The sequence below is a fragment of the Actinia tenebrosa genome, unplaced genomic scaffold, assembly GCF_029948245.1.
Source record: "Actinia tenebrosa isolate PJP-AT-01 unplaced genomic scaffold, QUT_ActTen_1.0 PGA_scaffold4__44_contigs__length_22323623, whole genome shotgun sequence".
Lineage (NCBI taxonomy): Eukaryota > Metazoa > Cnidaria > Anthozoa > Actiniaria > Actiniidae > Actinia > Actinia tenebrosa.
The window spans coordinates 9970957-9995745 of NW_028292581.1; the positions used below are offsets into that span (position 1 = coordinate 9970957).

At 37.8% G+C, this 24789-nt stretch overlaps 4 protein-coding genes across 7 annotated transcripts; 2 read left to right on the forward strand and 2 right to left on the reverse strand.

Moving 5' to 3' along the window:
• The first annotated feature begins 1774 nt into the window (after positions 1-1774).
• LOC116298137 (late secretory pathway protein AVL9 homolog) lies at positions 1775-24653 on the forward strand. 2 transcript variants are annotated; one of them, XM_031706514.2, is made up of 18 exons: positions 1775-1931; positions 2817-2937; positions 3258-3358; positions 4154-4225; positions 4551-4640; positions 5243-5309; positions 5710-5750; positions 6047-6085; positions 6320-6389; positions 6994-7067; positions 7276-7356; positions 7788-7922; positions 8644-8779; positions 18705-18785; positions 20168-20282; positions 21371-21424; positions 22223-22311; positions 22733-24653. In XM_031706514.2, the coding sequence occupies exons 1-18, from the start codon at positions 1857-1859 to the stop codon at positions 23080-23082; spliced, it is 1791 nt and encodes a 596-aa protein (XP_031562374.2). In that variant the 5' UTR covers positions 1775-1856; the 3' UTR covers positions 23083-24653. The 2 variants fall into 2 exon arrangements, with proteins under 2 accessions (XP_031562374.2, XP_031562375.1); XM_031706515.2 differs by lacking the exon at positions 18705-18785.
• On the reverse strand, positions 8912-16781 carry LOC116298138 (uncharacterized). Of its 2 annotated transcripts, none has more exons than XM_089036519.1 (5): positions 16641-16781; positions 16068-16159; positions 15579-15626; positions 9380-9606; positions 8912-8977 (listed from the first exon to the last, which is right to left on the reverse strand). In XM_089036519.1, exons 2-4 carry the CDS (start codon positions 16135-16137, stop codon positions 9383-9385), a joined length of 342 nt encoding a protein of 113 aa, XP_088892645.1. In that variant the 5' UTR covers positions 16138-16159; positions 16641-16781; the 3' UTR covers positions 8912-8977; positions 9380-9382. The 2 variants fall into 2 exon arrangements, with proteins under 2 accessions (XP_088892645.1, XP_088892646.1); XM_089036520.1 differs by having other exon boundaries at positions 16068-16147; positions 16640-16781.
• On the forward strand, positions 10056-12891 carry LOC148907026 (THAP domain-containing protein 2-like). 2 transcript variants are annotated; one of them, XM_089036516.1, is made up of 2 exons: positions 10056-10400; positions 10811-12891. In XM_089036516.1, exons 1-2 carry the CDS (start codon positions 10071-10073, stop codon positions 11060-11062), a joined length of 582 nt encoding a protein of 193 aa, XP_088892642.1. In that variant the 5' UTR covers positions 10056-10070; the 3' UTR covers positions 11063-12891. The 2 variants fall into 2 exon arrangements, with proteins under 2 accessions (XP_088892642.1, XP_088892641.1); XM_089036515.1 differs by having other exon boundaries at positions 10175-10400.
• On the reverse strand, positions 12839-14849 carry LOC148907027 (uncharacterized). Its single transcript, XM_089036518.1, has 2 exons — positions 14455-14849; positions 12839-14131 (listed from the first exon to the last, which is right to left on the reverse strand). The coding sequence occupies exons 1-2, from the start codon at positions 14667-14669 to the stop codon at positions 13714-13716; spliced, it is 633 nt and encodes a 210-aa protein (XP_088892644.1). The 5' UTR covers positions 14670-14849; the 3' UTR covers positions 12839-13713.
• Positions 24654-24789: the final 136 nt, after the last annotated feature.

Below are 24789 nucleotides of genomic sequence, written 5' to 3' on the forward strand. Positions count from 1 at the left end.
TTGTCGTCGACCGGCTCAAGCCTACGCGACTGGACCGAAAGGAATATGGGTAAAAATCACTGAAGCGGTTAAATATTCGTTCTGAATTAATTTTTCCCGCTAGTAATAAGATAATAATGGCTAGAAACAATCCATCAAATGCATGTCTTTGGGTTTAGACATAGTTAATAGAGGGGTTCCCCTCTATTAACTATGGTTTAGAGAAATAAAAACAAAGTAGTTATGATTCAGTTCACAATTTCGAAAATATGAAGGCATTAAAAAAACGTCTCCTTCGACACTTCCCGCTCACCTACGAAGGTTCGTGCTGTAAACCATAGGCATAACTAGTCAGATAAAATTATGGAGTCAACTCGGCCTCAATGATTGCTACCCAGAGTTCCTTTCGGTCCAGTCGCGTAGGCTTGAGCTGGTCGACGACAACATTTTTTGAATTGACTGTATTTGAAAAGACAATATTTGAAGTATATAATCAATAATGGAGAGATCGAAGAACTTCAGAACGGTTAGCGAAAAACAAATAACTATTTAAACATATTTCTAAACGGCGAATTTAACGCAACGTTGTTTTCTTCGTCTACATAACCGCATCAGCAGCCATCAGCAGTGTTAGGAAGTTCTGAAAGAAAAATACACCTAAAATGTTCCGAAGTACCACCTCCCCCCAAATAGCGGTACATAACAAAGATTATGTGTTAAATAATCTCCAGCATACCAGCACATTGGGCAACCCAGTGCACGCTCCAAGAGCGTCTTGTTAAACGCTGGAAGAAGTGTAGTGGCCGTGGATTATGCACTAGTCAATTGAAATCCCCGCCCCCGACCCCCGCGGCTAGCGGGGCACTGAACGGGGACGTGACGCGTTTTTGATGTGCTTTTAAGAGCATGATTGAACCGGGGGTTCGGGGATTTAACGAATAGTTTTCTCAGCGGGGAATCTGTAAAATTCTGTTTGAATATGTAAGGGCCTGGAAACAAGATGTCGGCCATCTTGAAAAATACCAAGAAGGCGTTGTGATTCAAAACACAGGCAGCCCGTAGCCTAGTACAGAGCAGTATGTTCTACACAAAACACATGCTCAAACAAACTTATAGCAGTTTCAACCTATACATTTTTACACTGAACTCCATTGATAAGAACCTTTCTTAAAATAGTAGCCTTAATAGGTTCTTATGTGGAGGGGTCTTAAAGTGAGAATTTTAGCCTAACAGGTTCTTAAAACCCAGGTTCTTATACGCGGGTTTTGTTCAGTCGTTTCGGTCAGTTCGAATGTAGAATCAGATCATGATTAATCTATCAAAACTACTGCTTCGCAATATTTACAAGCATTGTTTATTTTCAATTTAATACCATTAAATTCTCAGCTGACTAGACGTAAACCTTAACGTTTTCGCACGATTTGAGATTCAGAGCCCATGAAAATATTGAGCATTGAATATTTAGTGCATGGAACACACAACAATTGGCTCTGTGTAGCACAAGAATTTGGAGTTGGCGTGAAATGTGTTTCTTGTTGACTACTAAACCAAAATAACGGGGCCACAATAGCGGGGGTTTTAACAGCGAATGTGCCCCCGACTACCGGGGAAAATGTCTGATTTTAACACCACTCAAATGTTAAATTCCCCGGTATTTCGCGGGGGTCGGGGGGTGGGGGTTTACTAGTGCATTAAACTTGTTAGTAATTTTTGATATTGGGCTTCCTGTATGTAAATATTCCCGCCGTCATCTGAAAATCTCGTTCCAGTTTCCTAAATGGTGTCCCTTCCAAGATGGCGGTCGGGTAGACCTGCAAAAGGACACGTAAAATATTTTTTCTCTTTAACAGGTTTAGTATACCATTGAACTAAGATTCATGGCTGACGAGGACGCCAAAAGACCTGTCCTACACGTAGTCGTAGTTGGCTTTCACCATCAAAGGGGATCGGAGGTAAAAACATATTTTTGATTATCTTAATAATTCTATCTCCTGATCCTGCAACTCCACTTTATTCATGAGATTTTAGTTTACTATTTATTTTTTCTACAAGAATTTAAGCCGTGAATGCTTATATGAAAGTCTTTTTCCTTTTCTGTTAAGATTGCTAAAAGTATTTTTGATTTTAAGCTTAATTTAAAATTTAGCTTAGTATTTTTTAAAGAGATGTAAAAGCTTAAACTTATTCTAAAGCTAAAACAATACAAACACAGCTCTGTTGCGTGACCCCCACCGCTTTTAAATTATTATTATTAGTAAATATATTTTAGTTTTTGTACATATTCGATTGTAAATTTTTCTTTGGGTGGAAGTTTGATAAAATAAACAAATATCGCCTTGACAGCAAATAATATCTCAATTCCCTCTTTACACACACATGCCTTTGTTCTTAATTAATTATATCAGTTTGCCCCTACCCTGGGTGCCAAATGGATTTTTTGTGGCTTGAATGGGCCGGTTAGAGAGTGAGCAGTGGAGCTGCAAGAGGTGAAAAATACTTCTCTCATAGATTTGCTACTTGCCGTCTAATTTACCTCTTTAATACAAGAAAAACATTGAGGAACCTAAGCTCCTTCCCATGCTCATAAAATATTAAAAAGGCATAATGCCGTGCTAATGATCAAGTCCCAATAATGGTTGCCTTACACTGCTCGGGTAATAGGCTGTTGCTCACACATGTGACCTCATTTGCCTTGACTTTTTTCTAGTATGTATAGAACAGTGTGATATTTTTATAACACTTTTTAATGCCATAAACTTTACCCATCAATTACAAAATAACATTGAATGATTACTCTTTGATAACAATGGATAATTATATTATTGTTGATTGTTTAGGTTGAGTATTCATTGCCACCTCTAATCCAAGGAGAAGGCAACAAGAGTAGCAAGATACCTGTGGAATGGAAAACTTTACCTTTTATGGCCATGCCAGATGGCGCACACAACCATGATTCAGGTAACTAGCCTTTTTGTAATAAATATCATATTCAGTACTTACAGCTGTTTTCATTGCTATGCTGATCGAAACAACAGTCATGACAAGGAAATTAGACAATACACTACCATCAATCAGAGTATGTGAAGGGTATGATGACAAATCATAGTGCTCATGGTCATGCTCATAATGATGCTGATTATGATGAAAATTATGGGGATGGTAATGGGATGGCAATGTAAATAGTCTACAGTTTGTAAATGATAGTGTATATTTCATATCTCTTGAGTCATTTCTAATTCTACCAACTAGTTCATGTATTGTAATTGTTTTATTATTAGAAACAACATACTTTCATTTACCAAGCCTTATAAAAACACCCAACAGTTGCAAGCAAAATACCTTGTTTTGTGTCTCTTGCTGCAGGAAAATTGAAACAAAGGTAAGTAATATTCACATTATCGTTATAGTATTGTTGTGAAGTGTGATCGTCCACTGGTAATCTGGACAATCACACTTCACATCAAACTTCAACACCTCCGCTCAAACCATTCAGAGCGGCCTTCAGAGCTAGAGGTCCATAGTTCGATCCTCAGGAACTCCACGTCTGTTTCAACTTCTCTCTGTTCTGTGTAAGAAGATATAACTAGCTAAAAACTAGTGTGAGCTGCGTCGGTGTTTCTAATGAAACAGTAATGATAAAAAGGTAATACACCGTGAAAACTTACTGATGTTTCGGACGCTAGTCCTTCGTCGGAGTAAAAGAGCGTCCGAAACGTCAGTAAGTTTTTTCATCTGTTCTGTGTAGCTGTAATTAGCTTTAAATACCCATAAAAAGGAGCACTGATAGTAAGAGGGGGTAGAGGGTGCATCTTCGAGTGCATTAAACATGAGCCCTTGGCTCGGGAGAATTGGGCAACCACTCCCCGCATTATCAAAGTAAAATAATTTGCCTTTACCTTTACCTTTTTTTTAACCATAATCACTGAGTTTGAGAAGAATAAGTGTTTTAAAATTCATTTCACTCTACTTAGCTAAATTTGGAAAACCTCATAATCATGGCTTGAGCAGTTGTGTGGCTTCTGGTCTGTTGGGGTTTCACAGAGCCTACAATTTGACTAAATGAGTAGAGTCTGGGTATGAGAATTTGGATAACAATAAAGTAATTGAAGGATGAACAAAATACAGTTTATTTTCTATTTGAACTTTTTAATAAACATTTCAGCTTTACTTGTAGGAATTAAAGAACAAGACAGAAGACATCACAAGACATACTGTCCAAAAAAGTGTCTGTGTTATATCTAAGTTTGTAAGTAGAATTATTATACATTGTCTGTTTATTATAATATAGATATATTACCATCCTCACTAGAACGTCAGTTGGTACTTTTTAACACCCTAGAGAGAAGGGCAATGCCAAGGACGATGGCCTGCGCATTTTGTCATTGCCCAAGTAGTGACGTCCTGGTCTAACTCACTTTCCTCATGTCTGAGGTCTCTAGTCATAAAATTAATATAAACATTCTAACTGTGCCTACTATCTGAAAAATTTAATCAAAATATAAGGTTAATAAATTATGTACAGAATTTAATGAAAAATTGAAGAAATAAGATTGTTTGTAATTTGTTTCCAGCCACTATATGGTTACATTCAGGCCAAACTAGAAGTAGCAACTAAAGTATATTTTGAAGAGAGAGATTTCTCCCAAGTTGCAATTCTAGAAGTAAGTTTGGTTATAGTTTATTTGTAAATTATTATTCTATAGTTGGATAGTACATGTGTGCTGATTGGTCCAAAACTGTGCTGTATTAGAAAATGGAGCACAGTGCTGACACCATCCGCTTGCGCGAAGTGCTACTGGATCCTGCAACTGCCTTCTTTTTGTGTAAATAAATTCAAAACCAAAATAAAATTAGGAACTATGTAATAAATTAAATAAAACAGCTTTTTCCATAGCTCCGTTCAGTAATGAAGCACTTAGGAAGCATGGTAAGCATGAAAGAAGAGTAAGGAGAAGCAAGAGCCGTAGGCAAGCTTTACGTCACTTCCGGCTTTATTAGTGAACCAAGCACAGAAAAAGCTGTTTTATTTAAATTAATAACATTATTTGATTGAATCTCTTCTACAGTGTAGTTTCATATCCAGTATTTCTAAAGTTGTGGCTAATTTGTATGAAAATATGTGGCCTTGGTTGGTGTAGTTACAATATAATATATAGTTTATTTTAAAAGCCAGAAAAAGATTTATATTGAGTCTTCTTGAACTGAACAAAACCTTTTCATCATTCTATAATGTACTAAATTGTATACTTTCTTCTCTCCACAGGAATTGTATAAAAATTTAAATTCATCATTATCACCTGAAATAATGACTGATTCTCTCCTTCACGTGGGTAGGTGGACAAAATGTCATTAGGTATTTTACCTTCAAGAAGTTTTAATTGTGACGTTTATGGAAGCCTGAGGAATGACAAAGCCCAACATTTAACACTGCATGATTGTTACTCACAACTTTCATGTGCAGCATGTTAATGACATAAACTGCTTATGATTGTATAAAATCGATGCACGTACAAGTTGATTACAACTGTAAATGACAGATAAAACTTAATGTAAGCATGCTGAGCATGACAGTTGTTCTGAGGAACAGTCATACCATGTAAATCAGCCTTCATATCAAATTGATAGAAATCAAGATCAAGTTTTGAAATTGTTTTAGGATTCACTATGAACTGACTTATTCATTCCTTCTATTTCATTTGAACTACAACTCCTATTTTGCATTTTTTTTAGGTTTATCACCTTTGCAACTCATCATCCAGTTTAGGCAAAGAGTAAGTTATTTTGGTAAAGATTGAGTGTATGCCCAAAAAAAAAAAAATTGAAAATGTTTAATAAATCTCTAAAACCAACCCTATTATCGTACCCTATCTCATCCCATCCCCTCCTTCCCTATTCTTCACAATCCTATACTTCCCTACCTGTCCTGTCTCTGTCCTACCCTATTTCATACCATCCCATCCTACCCTATCCCATTCCATCCCATCCTTCTATCCCATTTTCTTGAAAATTTATTTGAACTTTATTTAACTGCTAAGTGATAAAGGTTTGAATATTATTTCTTCTGCAGGTTTTAATGCTTTTTAAACTTCTCCTTCTTGAAAAGAAAGTAAGTTTCCTTTTATCTTTATCTTTTTTACTATCTTATTATTTTGACTTTTTCCAAAGACTCATGAGGCAGTGAGCAATGACTACTTTTGTTCCCTTTCCTCCAGTACAAGACTTCTAGTGAGGGTAGTTCTGACAGCCACCCCCCCTCCCCCATTGAGACTACCACACCCCCAACCAAACTTTGAGCATCTTCCTGGACTTTAATTTCAATATCATTTTTTTTCTGATATAGGTAATATTTTATGGTTATCACGTCATGAATGCCTGTTCTCAAGTCCTGTCATTAGTTTCTTTGTTACCAAGTAAGTATAGAATAAAAGCTTCTTGTAAAAATAAAATTAATTAATTAATTAAATAGGATTTAGCAGTAGCATTTCCACAGAGCAGCCCTTCATCCACTGAAATTGCAATTGGAATTTAGAAGTTGATTTTTGTGGAGGAAGGAAAACTGGACAACCCGGAAAACCTTTGAAGCACAGGAGAGAACCAACAAACAACCCTACTCACATACAAGATATGCCTGGCGGGACTTGAACCCAGGTTGCATTGATGAAAGGCGAGTGCTCTCACCGCTACGCCACCCATGTTCCTTGTCAAATGTTGGTATGCCTTACAATAATTTATAAGAAAACCTGTAAAGAGTCCAGCCTCTGTAAATGACACTACAAACCCCCTTATATTAAAAAATATCCAATATGTAATAATTTTCTCGGATTTTTTGTTTTTACTACAGTAAAACATTTACGCATGAAGAATCATATCGGCAGTTTGAACCCCTATGACCAAACTTCTGGATCCTTCCCTGTGCAAGTTATTATTTCAAATTAATCAGCATTCAATGAAGCTGCATGTATCATATTATTATTATTTTAGAGTTAATACTGCATGTTTTCTTAATTGTCCCAGGGGTATTAGTGAATGGTCTAGGTCAAGCTGCATTAACAGAACAGAGTAACTACTGCTATCAAGACCATGAATCTGTAAGCTGAATAATTGTTTTTTATTTATTGCTGTGCTTTTCACCATTTTGGATACCGCACATTGTTCAATGGTCATAGATGGTCATGGGTGAACCTAGTGGAGTGCTGAAGCAGACCTGCCCCTTTTGTAAGGGATTTCACACCATCTGTCATTCCCTAGAGTATTGTCCCTTTGTTTAACAGTCTGTGATATTTCATTTTCTCTTAGGACCCTTTGTATCCGGCACATTTGAATGATAATCAACTCAACACAGACCAGTATGGGTTTCCTTTAGCTATATTTACCAAGGTGAGATTATTTTTTGTCTTATGTTGAGATATTCAGTGTAGACTGAGGTTATTTATTGACCAGGAGGTCCAGTTAAGGATAAACATGTCTCAAATATATGGACTCACTCATTTTCAAGGCTGTGGGCACAGTTTTTTTGCTATCCAGACCAAGTCTAAGACAATAGATAACTTTTTTTAAATTTCCTCTTTGTCTTGTTTTGGAATTTATGATTATTATGTTGTTGTTGTTGTTGTTGTTGTTGTTGTTATTATTGTTGTCGATGTTGTTGTTTAGCAATCTGTTATCCTAGGATATCGGACTATAGTCCAATATAGAAAATATTGCCTGCTGGCACAGCCAATTACTGATGAATGATTTTTAGAATAAAAGAGTGGGGAAAAATTATACTTGCTAGTTTTCAGTCATTAATAATTTGATATTTCTTTTAGAACTCTGTATTCCATCCATATCTGTCGTTGCAACAAATGGATGTCCTAAAGGACCCTAAAGTTGACAGCTTTGTTGTTGTAGTGTCGAATGCCTTATACCGGCAACAGAGGCCAATATGTGACGTAATGGTTGATGTAAGTATTTGAATTTAGAAAGTTCCTTGATCTATACATGCATGGAATATGGTTGAATTTGAGTAACAGTAACTAACTTCAGATACCCTCTAAAAACAAACAAAAAGTTTTCAACCCAGTAGACCTATCCCGAATTCACTTGGATGACCACGAAACAATGGTTTCAAGTCATGGTTGGACTTGATGAATAAAAGATCCAAGTTCAATTGATCTCAAAACCATTGTTTTGTGGCCATCCAAGCGAATTCAAGAAAGGTTTATTGATTAAAAGCTGAGCAAACATTGTTAAAACAAGTGAATGAGAGCTGTGAAATGGGGCCTCTCTTCCAGCAGAGAGTACATTAGTCTGGCAACACCTGGGGCCTCTCTTCCAGCAGAGAGTACATTAGTCTGGCAACACCTGGGGCCTCTCTTCCAGAAGAGAGTACATTAGTCTGGCAACACAATGGACCTCTTTACCTTGGGTGTATTGTTTTCCCATTCCAGACCACATCTCATTCCCTAGAGCATCATTTCTTTGTTTGATGGTTGCGCATGATAAGCCACATGAATATGGATACGACTGAAACAAAAAATCTTATTCTGGTCTGAAATGAGAATTTACATTACTCCCAGGCTAAAAAGGAATTTTACTGTTTTAGTTCGATTTAAAATTGAAATGGATTCTCAACAACATTTCTAATGATAATTTATCTTTTTGTTGTTGTTCACATTTGTATAGCTCGAATCTGGTACCATAGAGGTTCACCAACAAGATTTACAAGATGTTTTGGCACTATCAACAGCTGATTTAAGATTTACAGATTACATAGTACAACATGTTACAGGCCATGATGAGAATGAAACGAGTGAAACAGGTGAGTCATTAGCCTGTGTCACATCTGGAAATTTTCTTCGTAGCCTGCGTCACATCCGAAATTTTCTTCGAATTATTTACGAAGAAAATTCCGGATTTGACGCATGCTAGTGAGTCATATACAACAAACAACTTTAAGGGTTTAAGGCTTTATTACACATCAAACAAGAACATCACCCGGTGCTGTTGTGGGAAAAATCTGAAAATTCAAATGATAAATTTTGTTATGACTTTAGGAGTTTCTTTTTTAATAGATGATATAGTCCATTTAACCCATGAATACAAAACTTTATATGTTAATATTGTTTTGTTTTTAGTATCCAACTATGCATTGACTATAATGAAGTATGTTGCATCGGTCAAAGTGCAACCATTCTGATAATTGATTTGGCAAATCTAGTGACGGTGGGAGAAAGGGGAGGGGAAGAGAGAGGTTTCATCACGGTCACAGCTGAAACGTCATTACTGAGGCAATCGAGGCTGCAAGGTTCAAATTTGAATAATCCTATAAAACTATCTTGCAGCCTACTGTGTTGTGTTTGACCGTTGAAACGTTATAAGGATAGTGTTGAAAGGGAAGAAGATTGCATCTATTAGATACCTCTTACTTATCCTCGACACACACATGTCGAGGGCAAGAACACATCCCACCCAAGACGGGTTCCTGGTAGATCTCAGCCCGTAAGCCGTCTGCACATTCCACCCATTCCATGGGACAAATGGGTCTACAGACGGTGACCCCCATGTCTTTACACACACATGATTCCCTACACCACTTGTCTGCAAATGTCTCTCCCACTTCGTAGAATGAGCCGCGGCGAATACAGCCTGAAGAGAAAGAAATGCACCAAGATTACTATCGTCGTTGCGAAAAGTAGAATTCCTTTCTACTTTTGGCAACGATCGTGTCTCCGTTGTACCGTGTAGACACTCTTGCAACTTGTGTCCCAACGCTGTTGCGGGACAAGTTGCAGAGAAAATTGCTCCGTGTAATAGAGCCTTAAAGGACAACTGACCCCAAAAATTGCCGTTTTTCATATAAAACTACAACGTACATAGATCACATAAATTCAACTTTGAACTCTGATACAGCCTCTATGTCGCCGAAAAGAAATAATCAATTCGCGAAAAATAGCAATAGAAGAGCGCCATATTTGAGCCCGCAATAAATTACCGCATTAATGCCGTGACGTCACAACGTGAAGCTTGCATTCCAAACTTGTTGAGTTTGTATATTTCGAGTGCTAGTCGATCTTTTAATAGTCTAAGTTAGAGTAAGTTTCTTAATCCAGATGGTCCATTGTTGTGTGCCAGAATGCACCAACCATTCTTCCAAAACTGAGTCTGTTAGCTACCACAAAATTCCTAACAAAATAGCTCTTCAGAAGGCATGGATAGCGCGGATAAAGAGAGAGAACCTGCCGCCTTTGAAGAACTGCTACGTTTGCAGCGATCACTTCGAGGATTCATGCTTTGAAGTGGATCTGATGGAGCAGTTAACCGGGATAAAAAGGAAGAGGAGATTAAAGAGCGATGCTGTTCCGTCAGTATTCAATTTTTGCAAGCCAGCTAAAAGAAGAACTACATCAGAGAACCGGCTCAAACGCAAACAAAACGAAGAGGTGAGATAACATGTCATTTATACATAACATAGTTTACATTGTTTTTCGAAATAATCACTCATGAAAAAGACTTATTAATGCATACCGAAGCGAGTCATCAATCATTAGCTATTTATGCTTTCATAGATGAAATGTTGCTTAAAATCATAAGTATAGCTAGTAATATTTGATCGATACTTGAAATTTTCAAAATGGTTATTTGCACGTGTTTAGTTTACATTTGATATTTATTCGTAAACCATAACAATGTTGCCGTAATATTCCAAATTTGCTTGGATAAATGACCACGGAAGAATAATTTATAGCATTGTTGGTTAATATGTTTATTTTGTATTATTTAAGGTAAAGTAGGCCTCGAAGAATGGTTTATAGTATTGTTGAAAACATTGTTTATTTTTGTATTTTCAAAGAATGTGGAGCAGCTATGTGCCACAATAAATCCCTCGTGTGAAGATCCACCAAGTATGGAAACACCAGAGTTCTCTCCTGAACCACTTTGTAAGGAGATTGGTGTTCAGTGTTGCCTTGGTTGTAGATATGTTGTAACATCCACTGCATCAACTCACAGACAGAGCCTGGATACTATAAAGATGCCGACACAACAACAGTTTACAATCCCTCCCCTTCACCAAACATCAGTAGAGATGAAATACTCAGTGTGAGCTTCCACGACCACAGCTACAGTACTAGCTATCACCCCTCACCAGTAAAGTCAATGCCAACAGTGTCTCCACAAAAGTCAGAAAAGTCTTCGTTTTCAGAGGAAGAGGGACTCCCACTAAGTGACGATGATGATGGTTTCATTGTTTCATCGCAAGAGACAGTTTCAACAACGGACAGTGAATTAGAGCCAGAAAACAAAGACTGCAATAAAACTCTTGAAAACCATATCAAAGAACCTAAATATTTGGTATTTAACTCTTGTTTGCAGCAGTTATTCAAGTTTTGTAGAAGCTGTGGAGCACCTGTCGCTGATGTCAACTTTGTATGTCAAGGCAGCCTACTTATTGTGACAACTACATGTATGAAACATGCTTTGACATGGTACTCACAGCCAATGTTAAATCGCTTAGCTATTGGGAACTTGTTGATTTCCTCATCACTATTATTTACTGGTAATACTTTTACCAGACTTCAAAACTTTGCATCCTGTCTTGGCCTAAAATTTCTGAGTGAGAGGGTCTTTTACAGACATCAGGAACGTTACCTATTTCCTGTTGTTAATGATGCTTGGAAGAGAGAGGAGGCTGCTGTAATTGAAGAGCTGTCAAATAAGGACATAGTAAATCTCAATGGTGATGGCCGAAGTGACAGTCCTGGCCATAGTGCTAAATATGGCACATATACTATGATGGAGACAAGCACAGGGAAAATTGCCACCTTCAGCATTGTTCAAGTCTCTGAAGTAACCAGCTCCAATGCTATGGAGAAAGAGGGGTTTCTAAGGTGTTTGAACACTTTAGAAGACATGGTCAGTATAAAATGTATCACAACTGACAGACACACATCCATCACCAGCACTATGGCAAAAGATTTTAGCCACATCAAACACCAGTATGATGTGTGGCATCTTTCCAAGTCAATTGTAAAAAAGCTGAACAAGAAAGCAAAATTGAAGAAAAACCAAGAGCTGGCACCCTGGATACAATCCATTTCAAACCATCTTTGGTGGTGTGCTGCTACATGTAATGGGGATGTACAACTTTTGAGAGAGAAGTGGAAATCTGTTGTTCACCATTGCGTGAACAAGCATTCCTGGAAGGATGCAGAGGTATTCAAAAAGTGTGCCCATCCTCCCCTAACCCGCAATTGTTCAAAAAGGCCCAAGGAGTGGAGAAGCTCGTTATCGCAAGTGCTTCCCTAAGATGCACAAGCGCTGGGTTGTTAAGCCAGTCTTACAAAGAAAAAGCTATGCTTTCCTCCCTGAGCTACAACTGAAAGTACTTGAAATTTGTGAGGGTGGCATGGAGGCTGCAGGGGTTGACCCAATTGAAGAGGTTGAATTACCAAGAAACATTGCTAGTGTTCCTGCCCCAGACAAACAGGAATTGATTGAACGACACCGGTCAAGATTTTCTAGGTAATTAATTTAAATGGAATGTAGTAGAGACTACAAACACTAAAATGTGTAGTGTTAAGTGATGCTAATTCTAACCATTTCCTATTTTTAATTAACACTATTTAGTAGAAAATAATGCAAAGCATCATTGGCACTCTTTTAGTGATTGTACTCTAGTGAATAGCTGTTTTGAAAGAACTGTCAAGTAAGCCTGTCGTCCCAATCCCCCTCATCTTTGAACAGCTGTGTTCATTACTGGTAATAATTACAATGCTTCTACAAATGGGAAGGTACATGACAGACCCAAGTAAAACTGCTATAAACAAAATATGTAATTAATGTGAAGGGGACCTGATTAAAGTGGTAGATAAGTTTGCAGTTTTTAGATGTTCAGATGAAAATTTTATTAAAATATCATTACCACTTAGGAAACGAATTGACTTTTAAATGAAATCTTAAAAGAGGTCTTTTCTTTAACTATCTACGCTCCATTATATATGGGGTCTCTCCCAGTATGAATGTAGTATAGAAAAAATTCCAGCTGAATAGTGACTTTCGCTTTCACTCATGGGAATCAAGATGTTCATTCATTTGCTCAGTGAATTAATCAGTGCATGATTACTGAGCTGCAAAGGGCCTATTTGCCTGGGGAAAAAAAATATGAACCATAAATGGCTGACAAGCCTGGATGCCAAGATTTCCTAGTGCCAATTTGTCTGACAATGAGACTAGTCAGTACCGAGATTCTAAGATGGGGTGGGATTCTATCACCAAGAGAATATTTTTTTCATTTAGCACAATTTTTGAATCCATTATAGCATGCTACTTCAAGGCAAATTCTTTATAAACAATACTGACTAGCCTTGTTTTCAGACAAATTGGTGCCCAGGAAATATTGGTTATCCATGTCTAGTATAACTGCAAAATTTGCTTGGTTAGCTCATGATTTTGTCCACTAGTGCTTTGTACACTAGGTTCTCTATTCAGCTGGATATTTTGTCTAGGTGTAGTTGTTTTTAAATAATAAAATATGCAAAACCTACAAAACATTTATATAAACAACTTTCTATATGTACTTCATCTAAAAATAAATTCATGACTACTCTTATACATTTTGGTCTCAGCCTTTCCATGTTTTCCTTTTCAATTTATCAATTCAGAAATCCTGATAGAAAAAAATCCACTCTGTGTATATGAAATGAAGTAAGGAATAAATAAAATGTATATAATAACTCCATGTAACTTTAGGCCAAGCTAATCATCTGCATAGTGAAAACCTTCAAATTCAAAGTCCTCCTCTAGTCCAGGGGGAGGGAAGTGTGCTCTGATGCACATGACAGAACAAGAGGGCAGAACAACCTGAACTTCCTTTCCAAGAACTCCCCAGCACCATCTTGCTAGTTGCCTATATGCAATGTGTCTGTACTGCTTGTGCTCTGGGCCTTCATACGCATTACTGTACTGCTGTTTGTACTGAGCCCATGCGGTTCGAAGAACATACTTATTGGCACAAACAGGTAAGAATCCAGGATGTTGAGTAATGCATGGTGGTGGTTCATCAGCATCTCCATCTTCAACAACAGACTGGCATGTTGCAACCACTTTTTCGATTTCTTGGCAACAAATGCATTCAGATATTGAATCCATAATTTGGCAGCTACCACAGGTACACCTATTTAACAGAAATAAAACAATTCTTAGTATCTTTGAACATTATCAACGATTGTCCCAAGTGAGAATATACATACACAACTTGTGACACAACTATATCCCTGTATCTATATCCTGCAGTATATAACTTATTGACTATCAAGCGATGTTTTTAAACATGTTTTTAATTAAAATTGTGAAAGTTGGTATTGCTTTTGGTTGCAAACTGGATTCATGCATACCAATATCTAAAGAACAGATTGCAAGAACACGAGTGGCAAGATACGATTTTATATAAAATGGATATGTAGTTCAGTTTTGTGATAAGACAGAAGTACGACTTACCAATCTGAATTTGTAAGTCGATTGTTCTCTTGTTCATCGTCTTCAATAATGTCACTGTCAGATCCTTCTCTGAACTCTTCATCTGAGGAGATTTCTATCTCTGGTTCAAACTGATATGGCCGTAAACCAAATTCGTCGTCCATTCCGAAAAATTCTTGAGCGAAATCGTCTCCCGAGCTGTCCGAGCCTTCGGAAGAAGAATTAGATTCTGACATGCCTTTAATTTGATGACCAAGTTGTATTTTTTCGCAAAATATTGAGTAAAACGTATAAGAAACTGAGGAAGAAGTCAGGCAAACAACTGGAAGCTTGAACTCTTGTGACGTTGTGACGTCATTACGCTATTTTTCTGAGCCCGCGATAAAAGCGCAAGATGGCGGCCACCAGAGCGATATATGCGATGTTTTCAAAAAATTGTTTTAGAAAAATGGAAGCTCTATCCCCTTTAAAAACTGGATTTTTGGACTTCTCAAATGATGTAGTTCCTCTTAAAAATGGGTCATTTTGGAGGGTCAGTTGTCCTTTAAGGGCCTTTTTTCTTTATACCCTGAAACAATCTCAGCTATCCTAATTAATCAGTCTCAAATGAAACATCTTTCTCGTATTTCAACGTCAACTTTCTATAAAGACTTTATTACCGGCAAACGAGCGATTAAATACGTAGAAAACTAACTAGCGAGTAAACTAGAGCTTAGTCAATGTATGAAGCATATTTTTACTCTTTTTTTCCAAAATTTGAATGTTTACTCCGACGAAAAACAAACCACCAAGTCAAGTCAAGTATACGTTTTTTTAAAAAGATGTTTAAGTTAGGTACTTATATTACAGTTACTGTACAGCACGTACAGTACAACATGCTGTAACTCTGAAATGTCTTCCCATCGACTTCCAGGATTTCATCCGATCATAACGCGTAGTTACGGTACGACTACAGAACGGCTACGAATTTGCCAAGAACTTGCCGTCGTGTTTCCCACTCATGCAAAAACCGCTCTAAACAAGCAGGCGATTGTGTGCGAATGCCACATCTTTAAACTAATTTCCATTTCTTGAAAAGTATATTTTAGGGAAAAAAGCGAGGAAAAAATCAAGAAAAAAAGAAAATAAATTCAGCCATTTGTTACCTGGGGGTGGTGGTGGGGGGAGAGGAAACTTGAATCTTGGAGGACTTGCTGGGGAAAAAGAAAAAAGCCTTCAGTCATTCCGAATTAAAAAAAAATAGGTACGATTTTGTCTCAATTAACTTCGATAATTAACATTTATAATATAGAATCATTTGATTTGTTTTGGCTCTCAGTTTTACTAACTAAAGGGATTACATTCATTTTGTATTATCTTTTTTGGTATTAATCAAACTTTTCTTTCCTGAGGACAAGAAAGACAGGTTTAAGATGATTGAATTAGCTATATTTACACCGGACAAACGAGCGCTCGCTGAACTATTTCTGCCACCGCAACGGCTTTTCTTTCTTTCGTCACAATTCTGCGCTAACCTGAAGCGCCATTAATAGATGTTTTTTTTTATATATAAATTTGAAATATAACACAATTCTAAGCTGAATATCAAAGAATAGGTTGTTTCTATTTATTTTTTCCGAGCTATTTATTTCTACCTTTGCTAGAAACGTACGAAGACGCAGCGACCAACAAAACAGTTAGCAACAAGAAGAGTTTCCCAGACATCTTGGTCAATCTAAAGAAATCTAAAATATTAACACATTTATTGTAAATAAAAGTAATATTTCAAGTGAAGCTGGACTGGAATTTTTCCTTCGAGGAGATAAAAACAAACCGTTATCAACAATGAAACAGAAAAAAATGCACGAAAAGATTCTGAATATTATTTCTTTGTTCATTGTTTTTTTGTGGCCCAGAAATTCATTTTTCAACACGAAAAAATTCTGCACTTAATTTTAGTTTTAACTTTTATTTGGTTTCCGAAGCACACACAATAGCCTCTCGAAGATCGTTAAAATTTCTACGCCAATGTTATCCTTGTCTAGTGTAAAAAGTATTCTAACCTCACCTGGGTTTTTTTTTTTTTCAATTTAATTTTTTGAACCACAAATTAATTTCTTAACTCACAAAAAAATTCTGAATTTTATTCTATAAAATCTGGTTCCCGAAGTTTCTAGCTACCTACGTCAATTTTATCCTTGTCTAGTGTAAAAAGTACTAATTTCACCTTTTTTTTTTTGTCGTTCCACAATTTTGCACCTTGAAAAGTCAGAGTAACCAGCGATGAGCAACACGACTGTTACAGCAGAATCCAACAGAGCCGCACTAAAACGTTTACGGATTTTCCACCCCCTCTCATTAATTTACCCTGTATTTTTAATTATCTGTAAGATTTTTTCTTCACAGATATCTGCGAGTTTATTTCGTTAATGAATTTGTTGATCAAGGAAGCGAATCATGCCAAGAGAGAAAGCAAGTTTGTCTTAATCTGATAATAAAACGGAAAAGCTCTCGGCGGATTTTGTAAATTCATATTAATTGATTTTTCCTGTGATCATTAAACGTGCTATCGTACAATAGGCGACAAAATGACTAAGGAATTAGTATTTATGAATATAAGGAACAAAACTTAAACAAAATTCTCACAAAGGGCTCATATAAAACTCCGATTTTCCAAGAAATATTTACGCGAAACTTCGAAGTAAATGCTAATTTGTCCATGATAAAGTTGATTATTTTTCATAATTTCCGTTGTTCGAAAGTGAGAACGGTTCTTAGGAATGCAATCTTGATTGCTATCAAGCTAGTGTTTTTGGTGTTTTAGTTTTATATTTATAGTAAAGTATGGCGGTATTGAATCAAAGCAAAATTCTGCGGGATGCGGCATCAAAATATTTTGGTTACCAAACAATAAATCGTCAGAGATAGCTGTTTTCTAAAAATAGCTATTTTTAAAACAATGGAAAGTTGGATAGAATCTTTGTGTGTGTTCAGAAATGACTTTCTGGTTGAAAAAATGAAATATTTTTTAAAAATGGATTCACTTTTAAGAGAAAATGCTATCCCTGGAGATTGACCTCTTTCTCTCTTTTTTTTTTTTTTCCTTTTTTTTCCTTTTCGCTTCTCTTTTCTCTCTTTCTCTTTCTTTCTCATTTCTTCTCTATTTTTTTTCTATTTTTCTTTCTCTGTCCTTTTTTATCTTTTCTTTTCTTCTCTCTCTTCTCGCATACTAAGCCTGAGTTGACAGTGACAGATTTCATGGTATGTGAACTGTGTCAACCGTGAGCTTGTCATGTCGGCATCATTTCCTTCACTTTAACCTAAATTTAATTTTCCAAAGGAATCAAACGGCTGTTTTTCCAGCTCGTTTATTAATAATCTATCTTTAATTCCAGCCAATTATCGTAAAACAAAGATGTCGTTAGTGTTTTCTAGAATCAAATCCTCTGCCATTTTGGTTCAGTATTTTGTTTGTCCGTTTTGTTTACAGGGAAGCGGAGTATTTTCCTATTCTAGGTAATCGTTTGGATCATAACCTTTCAGCTTCTTTCACGATGCGAATCAAAATGTAATTAGACAGACTCAATGTTTACAGTAATTGCTTGACACAGGCGCAAAATGCAATCTCGAAATCTCGAAGGAAAGGAAAATTAGAGTGCGATATTAGCATCCAAAGTTCAACCATTTTTTAAGCGCGTGCCAGCCCCCTTACTACTAGGGTCAACGTCCGAGACAACAGCCTGGCTTTTGTACATACACATATATAAATAGCCCCCCTACCCACCCACCCACAAGCACACTCTCTTACTCACACACAAAACTGGATGACAAAAATTTGGTTTCAAAAATCTTTTGAATTCGATTCATTGTATTTAATCGCTAATATTATGGTCGATAATGTTATCAGCTTTAAAGATCCTATTATGACCTTCTGATATGCTTCCGATCTTTGGATATTAAGTTAGAAGTTTCAGTTCAAGATACCACTGTGTGATCATAATCTACTTCATACCCCATTATGATCATTATGCAGCTCACACATCTAGTTATGATTCCAAAACAAAATGGGTTTTTGGCTTCCGTCGATCAAATGGTTAACGGTTCCAGTTAGTACTCTTAAAACCAGACATCATTCATTCATCCATTCATCCATTCATTCATTCTTTCATTCATTTTTCATTCGTTTGTTCATTCGTTCAATGATTCATTCATTCATTAAACTCCCACTTATCCGTTCATTCATTCATTTATTTACTTACCCTCAATATTCATCTCTTTCTGTTCTATGATAGGATGGGACGGGAGTAAAGAATGGATAAGAATGCAGTTCAAGGTTTATCTTCTGTCGTTGTTATCTACTGTCAGTCGTTCAGGTAAACAAGCGCTAAAGAAAAGAAAACAGCCCAAGGCGCGATCAAGGCTGGCCTACCCCTTTCACCTCTGGGGTCTCGTGTTTGATTCTCATACTCGTCATCACATACAAGGCACGATCAAGGGTTGCCTACGCCTTTCACCTCTGGGGTCTCGTGTTTGATTCTTATACTCGTCATCACATACAAGGCGCGATCAAGGGTGGCCTGCAACTTTCATCTCTGGGGTCTCGTGTTTGATTCTTATACTCGTCATCACATACAAGGCGCGATCAAGGGTGGCCTACTCCTTTCACCTCTGGGGTCTCGTGTTTGATTCTTATACTCGTCATCACATACAAGGCGCGATCAAGGGTGGCCTGCACCTTTCATCTCTGGGGTCTCGTGTTTGATTCTTATACTCGTCATCACATACAAGGCGCGATCAAGGGTGGCCTACGCCTTTCACCTCTGGGGTCTCGTGTTTGATTCTTATACTCGTCATCACATACAAGGTGCGATCAAGGGTGGCCTACGCCTTTCATCTCTGGGGTCTCGTGTTTGATTCTTATACTCGTCATCACATACAAGGCGCGATCAAGGGTGGCCTGCACCTTTCATCTCTGGGGTCTCGTGTTTGATTCTTATACTCGTCATCACATACAAGGCGCGATCAAGGGTGGCCTACGCCTTTCACCTCTAGGGTCTCGTGTTTGATTCTTATACTCGTCATCACATACAAGGTGCGATCAAGGGTGGCCTACGCCTTTCATCTCTGGGGTCTCGTGTTTGATTCTTATACTCGTCATCACATACAAGGCGCGATCAAGGGTGGCCTGCACCTTTCACCTCTGGGGTCTCGTGTTTGATTCTTATACTCGTCATCACCTACAAGGTGCGATCAAGGGTGGCCTACGCCTTTCACCTCTGGGGTCTTGTGTTTGATTCTTATACTCGTCATCACATACAAGGCGCGATCAAGGGTGGCCTACGCCTTTCACCTCTGGGGTCTCGTGTTTGATTCTCATACTCGTCATCACATACGAGTGAATTTCTTGGTCTGTCCTTTGAATTGATTTTAGAGTTTTTTCCGAATTTTCCGCTTTTCTTTCTTCGCAAAACCTAACAACGTAAATTCGAATTCGATCTGTGAGTTAACCATGTCCTGACTTAGATTAGCCCAGAGGCTGTTTCATGGTTCGATCGGTGAGTCAGCCGTGCCCTGAATTTGATCTTTCCAGAGGTTGCTTCAGGGTTTGATCTCTGAGTTAGCCATGTCCCAACTTTGATCAGTCCAGAGATTGTTTCAGAGTGTTTCTTATTCATAACACCAATGTTTTTATTAACGTTTCACTCTCATTTCCTTTTTTCATTGTCGTGTTGATTCTATCGGTTGTTTTATCTAGATGAAGAGGAAATGGAAAATTTTAACAGCGGCTTTATATCTTGCTGGAAGAAAACACATAATTACGCCATTTGGAATGACAAAAAGCATGTCGGGATTGATGAATTGCGTTCTGGGTAAGTCCATTTTTAATTCAAATGGCTTCCTGAGACGACACTAAAGTGTATATCAAGGAAAAAAATTTATTTTCAAAATCACTTATATGTGAACAGTGCAGTAGTATGGTTGCAGTATTTTTGTATGTGGTCTTCTCTTTTCAGAGATATAAACATTTGAAATATCAATATGCAAATGAGATGACGTAAATTCCAGAATGTGTTACATTTTTCAGTGTAATTTACGACAAGTGTTCTGAAGTGAAATAACCTAAAAGTGTACAAAGCCACATATTTCAGACATGAGGATGATTTGCAAATGAAAAAACAGCAGTACTTTCCACAAAAGCATTTTTGTATAATAAATTAGTCTTGAATTTAAGCCACCTCATTTGCATATTGATATTTTAAATGTTTATATCTCCGAAAAGAAAATTTATTGCTGTATTATGTGCGCCGGTACGGGATATTGCAAAACCTCTATTCATTTATATTGATTGTATGCTTGCGTGCTTGTTTGTTTGTTTGTTTACTACTCAGTTTATTTGTTTGTTCTGAATGTGCACTCCACTTTTGCTAAAATCCATGAAACGATAAATATTTAGCTATGATTACGCGAACAACTCAGCCCAAGACGTCTGGTTTGAAATAAAGATTACTAACTCAGACCGTTGAAAATTTAATTGATGGAAGACACTAGCCTACTGTATATTTTCAATAGACCAGTTTCGAATTCCAAATTACCGCTGTGTTCCTTGATTACAGACTCATTTAGGGTTAGCCTCGTATCAGTAAAGTACCAACAGTAAAGTAAAGAATGTACAACTTCAACAATGCAAACATGTTGAAACTCGACGGACCTTGACTGGAACACGTGAATATTCTGCACAAACTCGAGGCTAACCCTGTGCAAATGAGTCTGTAATCAAGAAACACAGCGGTTATTTGGAATTCGAAAGGGGTCTATTCTGAGCCCCCCCCCCCCCCCCCCTCCCTCCTACCCCCGACTTTCGAGGGTAGGCCGCGCAGCCTAATACTAAGTTTCGATAACGAACTTAAGGCAAAAATGTTTTTTAAGTCCTTATAGAGACAAATGACATATTTTTCAGGCATCCATTCCAAGGTCAAGTTGGATTGAACGACCTTAAGATCAGGCTATCTTAGTGAGTATTAAGAATCATGCTTTACGTTGACCAGGTTTCGAATAAGATTTCTCTTGTACACCACCACCTGTACGGTACACATATGATACTACTCTAATAAAGTTGATTTAGCTGGGGTTGATAAGAGAGGAGAACAAGTAACGAACCAGTCACGCCGGGGAAACCCTTGGACATAAGACCAAATTAGAGAATCTGCCGTCGCCGGGAATATACCTCCTCGTCTCGAGCGTAATGTTTCCCATTTCATACCACGTGTCATTCCCTAGAGTATCATTTCTTTGTTTAACGCTTGCGCTCGGTTGCACATGAGAAGACACATGAATATTGATACAACTCAACGAAGATTCTTAATCTCAAGGGAATGACACGTGGTCTGAAATGGGAAAACATTACGCCCGAGCGAGCCGAGGAGGTCAATGGAACCAAGCAACACAGAAGTAGGAGGCGAGCGTTTTATCTTACACGGTCACAAATTTTAAGATATCCAATATACCCCTTGCCGCACTTCGGAATGCAGCTCTATTTGGAGATTGAATTTCTTTTGTTTTGTCCTCCAAATTGAGCTGCTTTGACGTCACATGCAAAGGATCTATTGAACTCTTTCGCTTTGTTGTTATTTTTCCCATTTCAGATCACGTGTCATTCTCTTGAGAATAAGATTCTTTGTTTGAGTTGCATCCATAAAGCAAAGAAATAGTACTCTGAGGAACGACAAGTGATTTGAGAGGTGCATAACATTACGCCCAAAGTAAAGAGGTCGATTAGTATCGTTAACTTCATTTTCTCATTCCACAATAGCGCATATCATGACGTCGCGGCAAAGAGTATGCAAACCGAGCAAGGACGTAAACTAGGACAAGCAGTAGCGCAAACAGGAAGGGCCGTGGGTGAGTAATCACGCCTTGTTGAATACCTTGTAGTGTATGGATTCCTTCTCAACTAGAATAGTTGTTTCATGGTAGCTATGTTTTCGTTAGCCTCCGAAGCGGCGCTTTGGGAAAGGGGAAGGGGAAGAGGAATTGAAGAAGAGGGGGAATGGGACGGAAGGAGGGAAGAGAAAGAAGGCGCTCCCATCTCCACCTCCCCAAAAAGCGCCGCTACGCAAGCTACTATGACTTAGGGCAAAACGATCATTCATTTCCCAGTTTACCTGTGTGCTGTCACAAAATGTATACTTTTATGACAAAATATTCAAAAAGTCCGTGCAAAATTTAAGGTAACTCGTAAAGCGGTCCAAATCCCTTCCTTCCTGATACCTTAAAAGACGTAGAATTTGGAACGCTAATGATCGTCATTCTATTCACACAGGAGGTGCATTCAGTACCGCAAGGTCCTTCGTTACATCTTGGTTATCCGATATTGCCAAAGACCAAAAACAAATACAAGAACAGCCATCAGACAGCGACCAATCAGCAGAAACACGTGACGTGTGTGAAACTCGAGATGACGTAACACGTGACCTGACGAGCACTGAAGATAAAGAATCACCTGGTTCGACGGTTATCCATGATAAAGTGTCAGATGGTAACCAGAGTGAGGGATCACGGGACTTAAAAGACACCTATGATGAGAGGACACGTGACTTATCAGATACGCAAGGTACTGAGTCAGGAGACACTCGGGTAGCAGAAACCGGTATTAAAGATCACGTAGATTAACAAATACCTACGAGGACGTATGAAGAAGCACATTGGCTGGATAGACATGCTGTAGAGCTTCCTGTCATCTTCTACCGACCACCTTGAATGACTAGCCGCGTGGTTTAAAGACAAATTTAATAGTCCATCTCCAAGTAGTGGAGCGTGTTTGTAGGTAAAATGGACTTTGGTGTTAAGCGTAAGGCGTAAAGCAATAGCAAGAAATGTTTTAAGCCTATTTTTATATAGATATATATGTATATAATATATATAAAATATAAAACTTGGTTTAATAACCGCTAAGACTAGAATAAACCTCAAAGAGGGCGCTTTGGCGTGCAGTCGTAGTATTGAGCGACAGGGCAGAAAAACGGGTTCTACTTTCGACGTTTATGCGTTAATAAGCTTTATATTTCATAAACAGGCTCTTTTGGGGCTGATTAACAAAATACCAAAATTTGGGGAAATTTAAGGGGTGGGTATTTGATATAACGCCCTGAACGTTGGGAGAGATATTTTGTTCAGCACAAAAACTCAACATTTTCGCTAATAACTCGCAGTAGAATTGCTCGAGGTTAGCAGATTTTTGTGAAAATTTTACAAGAGACACGAATGAAACACTAAACGTTTTTTAGCATGAATGAAAGAAAAAAATGGCGAAAGTAGCAGCCTTGTCGTTTTTCTGCTCTGTCGTATTGAGCAGTTTTCACATGTCTGTGAAAAGCTCAGTGCTGTAAGCGTGCCGTGACCGTGATGATTTCTAGAATTTTAATTGGCTGATGTTTTTTCTCGCGCAATGTGATTGGGTGCCGTGACCTTAGCGTGACCGTGCCCACGCCGTGTTTATGCTGTGTTCCGGGTATTTGATTGGATAGAGGGTTAATTCTCGAGCTATGTGATTGGTCTTGCGTATGCCTTGCCGTGTCACAAGTATGTGTTAGAGCCGCGAGCTTTTCAAAGTCAAACGAAACTACAGAGCGTTTTCACCCACGTGAGAAGGCAGCCATAAACAATAGAACATTCTGCCCAGCATAAGAATAGAGTTCAATTCCCGGAGGATAGAAAATGTATTGTTTTGGTACCCCATAGTGGCCGCTGTGACGTCACGTGAAAACGCTCTACCATAAGCCGGTACTATTTTTCACAAAATGTGTTTTCTCTTTTCGATAATTTCCTATTGTCAAATATTCTTTTAAGTTTCCACAAGGAAATATTTTTTCACGCCGAACGCCCTTAAACTACACTTGAAACCTGAAACAAAGAAAACCATGAAAAAAGGAATAAAAAGAACCATGAATTGCATAAGAACATTCCATAGCAAGAATATCAGGTGTGTGCTTGTACAACATTGAAATAGAGTGGAGGCATTTAACCCGTGAAATAAAAAATACTTGTCAACGTGTAATAGTCAAATGAACACGAGAAAACAATGGGATAAAGTTCAACTAATGCGTATTAGTCTAGTATCTGTTGCACGGATTTAATGACTTCACTCTATTATGAATTATATAAAAGAACATTTCATAGCAAGAATATAATGTAGATCATTTTAAAACAAAGTCAACGTAAAATATAAAAAAAGCGAATCCAAAGTTTTCTATTGTATTACTTACATGTAGGCTCAAAAAACAAAGACGGATCATTAATCTGGGAAACGGGGAGGCGTGAAAATTCGGCGCGAGACCAAATACCACCGCTGACTATGCAAAACGAAACTAGCGGTCCCGG